The sequence below is a fragment of the Oryzias melastigma genome, linkage group LG22 (assembly GCF_002922805.2).
Source record: "Oryzias melastigma strain HK-1 linkage group LG22, ASM292280v2, whole genome shotgun sequence".
NCBI lineage: Eukaryota > Metazoa > Chordata > Actinopteri > Beloniformes > Adrianichthyidae > Oryzias > Oryzias melastigma.
Window position 1 is genome coordinate 4,555,402 of NC_050533.1, and position 7,762 is coordinate 4,563,163.

At 36.3% G+C, this 7,762-nt stretch overlaps 1 protein-coding gene across 3 annotated transcripts in view; it reads right to left on the reverse strand.

Moving 5' to 3' along the window:
• Nucleotides 1–7,762, reverse strand: part of syne3 (spectrin repeat containing, nuclear envelope family member 3) — a 21,941-nt gene that overhangs the window by 3,699 nt on the left and 10,480 nt on the right. For all 3 annotated transcript variants that reach the window (XM_036209951.1, XM_036209950.1, XM_024272136.2), the window contains exons 7-12: nt 7,068–7,204; nt 4,295–4,469; nt 4,023–4,205; nt 2,784–2,927; nt 1,264–1,398; nt 1,099–1,191 (exon numbers count right to left, since the gene is read on the reverse strand). In XM_036209951.1, coding sequence (XP_036065844.1) covers nt 1,099–1,191; nt 1,264–1,398; nt 2,784–2,927; nt 4,023–4,205; nt 4,295–4,469; nt 7,068–7,204 — 867 coding nt within the window. The remainder of the gene's footprint in view (nt 1–1,098; nt 1,192–1,263; nt 1,399–2,783; nt 2,928–4,022; nt 4,206–4,294; nt 4,470–7,067; nt 7,205–7,762) is intronic.

Sequence of the window (7,762 nt, forward strand, 5' to 3'; positions counted from 1 at the left end):
AATGGTGATACAATTTACTTTAATTGCTGAAGGGATTTACTGAAAATAAAAACCTATTTGCAAAATTTTAAATTGGTAAAAGACTGGAAATGTCATTAAAGAACTATGAATGAGTGCTGAATGACCTGAATTTCTAAGAAAAAAAAGTAGTACAATTATCTAAAACTTGTCAATTTTGCAAAGATATTGAGTGTGCTGCTTAAATATGAGCTAAGTTTCAAATTTGCTAAAAAAAAACCTGAGTAGATGCTAAATTTGCCAATAAAAGGCTAGCTCATTGCTTAAAAAATAACTAAACTCCAAAATTCCCCAGTAAACTAAATGAATCAAAAACGTTAGCCTGCTGCTAAAATAGAAGCTAAACTCAAAATAAGCATAAAAAACCTCAGTAGATAAGAAATTAGCTAAAAACGTTAGCATGTTGCTAAAATAGAAGCTAAACTCAAAATTAGCATAAAAAACCCCAATAGATAAGAAATTAGCTAAAAACGTTAGCATGTTGCTAAAATATTAGCTACACTCCAAAGTAGCATTAAAAACCCCAATAGATAAGAAATTAGCTAAAAACGTTAGCATGTTGCTAAAATAGAAGCTAAACTCCAAATTAGCATTAAAAACCCCAATAGATAAGAAATTACCTAAAAACGTTAGCATGTTGCTAAAATATTAGCTACAGTCCAAAGTAGCATACAAAAACTTCAGTAGATAACAAATTAGCCCAAAAAAAGCTAGCACACTGCTTAATTACCACCTTAACTCCAAAAATGCCTAAAATTCCTCAGTAAACTCAATTTATTAAAAACATTAGCCTGTTGCTAAAATAAAAGCTAAACCATAGATTAGCCTAAAAAACCCCAGTCGATAACAAATTATTCAAAAACGTTAGAATGTTGCTAAAATATTAAGTGAACTCCAAATTTGTTGAAAATTACTTTAAAAGATGAAAACATAGCCAATTAATACATTTAAATGCTTGTTCTAAATATACTTAAAAATTTTGAAGGTTGAAGACTTTCTCATTCATTTCCAATGGGGCATATTTTACTCAATATTTCAAAAAAGAAAAAAAAAAGTTAAATAAATTGAAACTCCTCCCACCTTTATCATTTCTTCATAATATTCTTTTCCCATCTTTACTTTTAAGAAGTCCTTGTGGTTCGATATGGCGACAGATTTTTCATATCGCTTCGCCTGTAAGCAGAAACATGTTGACCTTCAGATGCACCTTGGGAACCAGAGAGAACGAAGGCGGACTCTACCAACCTCGGCCTCCCCCTGCAGCACCTGCCAGCTTTCCACCAGTCCATCATACAGGTTCCTGTTCTCCTCACTGGTGGAAACCAGCAAATCCAGAGCTAGGAAGTGATCCCAAAAGTCCTCCAAGTCCTTCATGAGAGCCTGAAAGCAAACAGAAACCGACGAGTGAACGTGGCTAAACCCACATCAGCTGACCTCTGACCTCAGAGGCTCAAGTATGCTTTGAGGGGGAAGTCGCATCTTTGAGTCTCTTCTAGGAATAAAATAAAGCATAATTGTTGTCAAATAAAGGTATAAGACTAGCATTCAAATATTTAAATTAATTCAGATACCAATCCAACATTTATTCTCATCATGCAACGATCAATGCTAGAAACGGAAAAAACAGATAAATACTTGATAAACTTAATAAGAAATAAAAAGTGAACAATAAAAGGCAAATGAAGTATTAAAGCAATTTAAGACACATATAATTTAGTTTTTATATTTGTCTTTTTTTTTAACTTTGTGTACTAAAAAGGTGACTGTAAAGAGTTAAAAAGGGAAAAAAAACGAGAAAAAATATGAGTTTAAAAAAATACTGTATCTAATTAAGCTAGACTGAGGTTTTAACAGTTTGATCGGTTAAAGGGGCCCTAGCATGATTTTAGCTTTCAGAGTAAACTATATCCATATATATGATCATATATTACTTTTGAAACACTAAAAAACAAATTATTTAGGAGATATTTGTCATTTTTGTGGCCCGTGTTAATACCTGGAAGTAAAACGACTCGATTTCTGAGCCTTTCGCTCCTTGTTAGTTAAGAAGTTAGTTAAGAATCTCAGAACCAAAGTTCAGTTCTTGGTACAGGAAGGTAGTTCTCTCCTGCCACAGCTCCGCAGAGAAGGTGGGTGTGTTTTTGTTGTAGCCTGGGGGGCGGAGCTTGCAGCACAGGCTCTTCCTGTAGGGAGTTGTTGGTATCGATCTTAGGTCAGCACGTTTCCAACCGCTGGTTTTCGTGCGTATGGGAGGGGCTGCTGCAGACAGTGCAGGTTTTTACAGGATTCCTCTTAAATGAACGGATCTAAATGCCGCTTTGGGGTTCTTTATAGTGAGGAATGAACAGTAAAATGCATTTAAAACCTCAAAAAGTAACAACCTGCAGAAACCAAACTGAAACAGCTGAGAGGGAGACACTCATCTCAATCAGTGGGAGAATATAAATTATAATTTAAACAATTTTTAATAGTGAAATGGTCATTGTGGATAAAACTTATAGGATTTACAGGTAAAAAGAGGAAAAATTGAAGCTACAGGAATACTGTTTTGCTTAGATTTATAAAATGTGAATTATTTGACTTACTGGGAAGAGACATTTGCTTCTGCCTATCCCCTTTTCAAACATGTATTTATTGAATACGCTTGTGACTTTTCTTTTATAAAAGGTGATTGTGTTGATTTTTTGTTTTTTTTAAGTCCTTTTTTGTAATGTTTTACATGTTTGAAATAAATCAAATACATCGTCTTAAGTAGAAGAACTTACTCTGATGTCCTTTGACTGCTTCTGAATGGCAAAGACGTCGGTCTGTGGGGTATCAGCTTCCTCAAGACGCTCCCTGAAAGATGCAATCTTGGCTTCAACCTTCTTATAGCCAACATCAAAGTCTTTGGTTCCCAAAATTAAACCCTTTAAGAGAGAGAAAAAAAAAACACGTTTTATTTCTGCTGTGCATAGGACGTTGTTGTTCATCTATTGGCCCGTCCTGTCAGGGCTTTCACTGACTCACAGGTGGTTTACAGAGATTTTTACACCGGATGCCCTTCCTGACACAACTCTGTACTTTATTTGGGCTGCAGACCGGCACAAGGAGAACTAGACTCCGCCCCCTTGTGGCAGCAGCGTGAATTTTTATATTAAAGCTATGCCTAGCTTTGCCGTTTTCCAGAATGACGACATGTTTATGATGCAATCATTGATGCTTAGTTGGAAAAAAAAAATCGTTTTTTTGGAGACCCATAAGTGATTTGTGTCCATTTTATTTTGAAATCTTTTTTAGAAACAGAAAAACTAAAAAAAGAACAAACACATGAGACAGTGGCTGCATTTGAATGTGAAAGGATGCATTTCAATTTGTTTTTTTGACACCTTTTCACATGGTTTTTCAAACTTTACTTTATACATTTTCAATTTTTTTTTAATTATTGCTTTGCCTTCAAAGTAAAAACTTAGTTTTCCAACTAAGATTCCAACTTTTATTGTGCTTGTGTTTGGCACGGAGTGGCGCCTGAGGGCGTTCTGCTGCGTGGTTATGACCTCCACATAATAAAATAATGCCAAAAAATAAACGTCCGCTTGTTTTAATCCTCTGTGATGAGATTTATTGAGTAACAGATAGAATATGGAAAATTATTTAGTCTGTTAATGAGAGGGATTTTATTATACTTTAAAAAATGAGGCGAAAAGATGAATATCAATCAGGAGCAGCTGGTGCTTCAGTCATCTGAAGTCTCCATCAAGACTAACCTTTACTTTTCAGCAGAGGGAGAGGACTTTTTTTGTCAAGGCTGTGAAATTGTGACAGCTTTGAGATGCGGGGGTCCCACTTCCTGCTCGCATAGGAGGCGGAGCTTGTGTGGTATTAAGGTAATACAATGTATGTCTCTAAAAATAGACACGGTATCATTTTCAATCCCGTCAGTACTAACTTATTAATACTTAAAAATGTTCATTCACTCCAAAGTGTAAGTTCAGAAACGGAGGATGGTGGAGATGCAGTCCTACCCGCATCCGCTCCTTCTCCTGGACCATCTGGTTGTCCAGCAGCTCCTGCTGTTGGATGGCGTCCCTCAGCTTGACCAGCATGTCGTTGGCTTTCTCTGGTTCAAAAATGGACTCGAACTGGTCGCCCGTCTGCTCCAGCGCACTGAGACGATTGTTCAAGTCATACCTCTCATTCAGCAGAACCTGTAGACGGAGATGAGAGGGGGTCGTCGGGTCAGTCTGCAGCACTGATATGATTGCAGAAGGAAGAAATCTGTGTGCGCGAGTGTTACATTTATCTCAATGATGGGATCTTCGATCAGTGAGGAGTCGTTGACTCCTGCAGATTTCTCCAGAGCCTTGGAAGCTCTGAGGCTCCAGTTGGCGTATTCCTGCAGTGACTCTTGTAAGAGCTCCTCCACCCTGGTCTGGGACTTAAAACACAGCTCGGTCGCTCTGGACTTCATCCTGCCACACAAAAATACACGAGTATTTACAATAAGAAGGTTATCCCATTTGAAATTAGAAAAACATTTTCTTACAGTTAGAGCTGTGCGATATGACGATACATACGATAGAAAAGTGTCTATTGTTTCTCTTCTATCATTTATTTTCATTGCTGAAACTTCAGACCACAAATGATTACTTTAAAAATTGCGTCCTTAAAAGAGTTTGGAAAATTCATGCTTGTGCGTTTTTAAAGATGTTCATTTAGTCAGCAATGTATGTTAACGTTGAACGAGTGTTAGCATTAGCCGTTCTGTAGGAATTTCAATCAAAGGTTAGCATCAAGCTAGTGGACTTTAGCTTTATACACTAGATCAGGGGCCACCAACCTTTTTGAAACTGAAGGCTACTTCATGGGAGTCATACGAAGGGCTACGAGTTTGAAATAACTCATTTGCTTAGTTTGCCTTTGGTTATACATTATTAACAATAATAATGATACTAGTCTACGTGAAGACACTGATTTCTCACCATAATTATCAATAATGACAACAAGCTAAGAAACAGATATCAATATTTAGAACTTTATTAATCTCAACAGATCTTGTCACATTTTGAGGTAATGAACAAATGCAATGTTTTTAACAAATTATAACTATTATTAAATAATTATTATTAATTAATTATAACTATTATTAGTGTATCTACACTCCTCAAGCGCTTTAATTTAGTCTCATGCACCCATCTATTTATTTTCCTTAAACCTCTGAACAGGTTGATTGACAGATTCCACAGCAGACAAGAATCTGCGCATGGTGCGTTCACTGAGCTCTGGACATAAGCGAACAGCCACTCGGCCCAACTCAGTCCGCTACAAACTTTGTCATTGTTATACAATCCGCAGCAAAACAAATCAGTTTTTCAGAGAAAACGTCAACAATATTTAATCAATCGATTATACCTGGATCAGTGCCGGTGTTCCATGTTTTCTCTGATAAACTGCTTCGTTTTGCTGCCGATATCCAGTGCTCAGTGAACGCACCATTCAGAGACACTCAGCAGCCCTTGGTTTGTGTTTCCATTACACATGAAACTTCAACCAAATTCTAGGAATTTTGAAAAAACTGTGTTGTAATGACACGGTTTCATAGTAAAGCGATAAAACACAAACAAACTCACGTGATAAGTCTTTAAAACACGGCGATGTGTGAGCTTTTTTATTTGATTCACTAAAAAGGGAGCATTTGGGTGACGGTGGGTGACGTCACAGCATTGTGGCGCGCAGCGAGTCCATTGCCAGTCTCAGATGCAAGTGAGAAGTCTGTTCAGTGGTATTTAAAAGAAAGAACACGACTAGATCCATTGAAGTCACTGCACTCGCGCTGAACCTCAAATGAGACTTCTGCATCGTATTCAGGCTGCAGAAGTGCGGCTACAGATGAAGCGATGAGGAAATCTTGGTTTTTGATTTTACGGAGGAGATGCACGATCAGCTGAGATGCTTTGGGATCTGTCGTGACGCCCGCTGTGCTGTATTCGGACAGACACTCGGACAGAAAAAAAGTCAATTTCCATTACAGTTTTGCGAAAAATGTCCATCCATTTCAATACGCCTTCAAAACCCGCTCATCAAATCGCAAAATATTTTTTCGAAAAATGCAAGTTTTTTTCTTTTTGTTGGTTTTTTAGAAATTGTGTTTCCATTAAAGATAACTAATTATCAAAAGTCCAATTCGGGAGATTTCAGAGATTTCAGCTGGGGTTTGGGGAAATAAAGGGAGGGGGCTGGTTCACTAAGGCGTTTGAGGAGCGCAGCTCCACTAATAAGTAAAAGAACTGACCAAAACAACTTTTGTGGAGTGTTTTCTTCTATTGTTTTTGTTGTTAACCACAAAATAAAGAATCTTAAAACAGGTAAAGTCTCTGTGTCTCCATGCGGGAAAGGGAGACGCTTCATTCTGTGTTAACGATTATATCGTTATAACGAGAAAATCGTTTAAAAAAAAAAAAAAAAAAGAAAAAGTGGGATAGTCCAATTTTGGCTTTAGCAATAATAAACATTTATTTTTAAGATGTTTTAATTTTTAATTCATTGTAAAGGCAAGTGTGATTTATGAACACTCCAATATTTCCAGGTTTTAGTGGAAATTTCTTCAGTGTGTTGTCTTGTTACACTTTAAAATGACAAAATAGAAGAGATAAACAATCGAAGTTACATAAAGTAGTCCTGGAATAAATTTAGAAACCAAAAAGAACTTTAAAATCTGAAATTATCAAGGTAGCCACCTTCAACAGATATTACATGGAATTAAAGTTTTTTTTCACGTAAAAATTTAGCTCTCGAGTCTGTTACTGTCAGAAATCCTAAAAAAAATGTGTTTCAATCTGAGGTTTTTCTGCTCGTTTAAATCAAAATTACTGCTCATCCGTATCAGCATCCTGTGCATTAAGTGCCTTAAAAATGCTTGTGCTGTAAACACTTCCTGTTATGAAATTAGTTATTCTCTTAATTTTGTTCTTTTATTTTTGATGCTAGAACTATTTTCTGTTCAAGAAATTAATTTAGTCATTTATTAAGGCTTGAGGTTTTGTGTGGTTCCCTCTCTTCATTCCTTGTACCTCTGGAGCTCCGTATCCACAGCCACCATTTCTTCAGAAAGGAAGTGAGAGTTCGCCGAGCGCTTGAGGAGATCATCATACTGAGCTTTGAGGTTCTCCACGTGGGACTCCTGCTCTTCCAGCTGTTTCCTTGTGTCCTGCACTCAAAAAAAATAATCATTTTTAAATAGTCAATTGCCCCACACGGTGCTTCTTACTCTTTTAACCAAACAAAAGTGAATTAATGTCAAAACAAATCCAAAGTTTAAGTTCTGTCTCCATGCTTCCCTTTTCATGAACAACTTTCAATCTGGACTCACTAAGCCTAAAACCAAGTTTTTCCCTGTTAATTGATTTATTAAATGAACTATTTATGAACTTGTTAACATAATTGATGTATAATGGTTACCCATCAACACTGCATTACGTGTAGTTGGTTTCATTTAAATCTGCCAGTACAGTAAACACGTTAAGTTTAGCATTAAACAGATTTAGTAAATGACAATACAGCAATAGGAGAAGATTACCCGTAATTATTATATATTTTTGTTTAATGTTGGACAAAATTCCTTTGGGCACTGGATTTCGTTCTAGATCATGGCAAATGTTCAGTAAAGGGATTCTGCATTTGGATTGTATTTTTGTTTTGATGCAGCAAAATAATGAATTGGATACAAATATATTAAAAAGTGTATGAAGTAAAAAAAAAAAAAAAA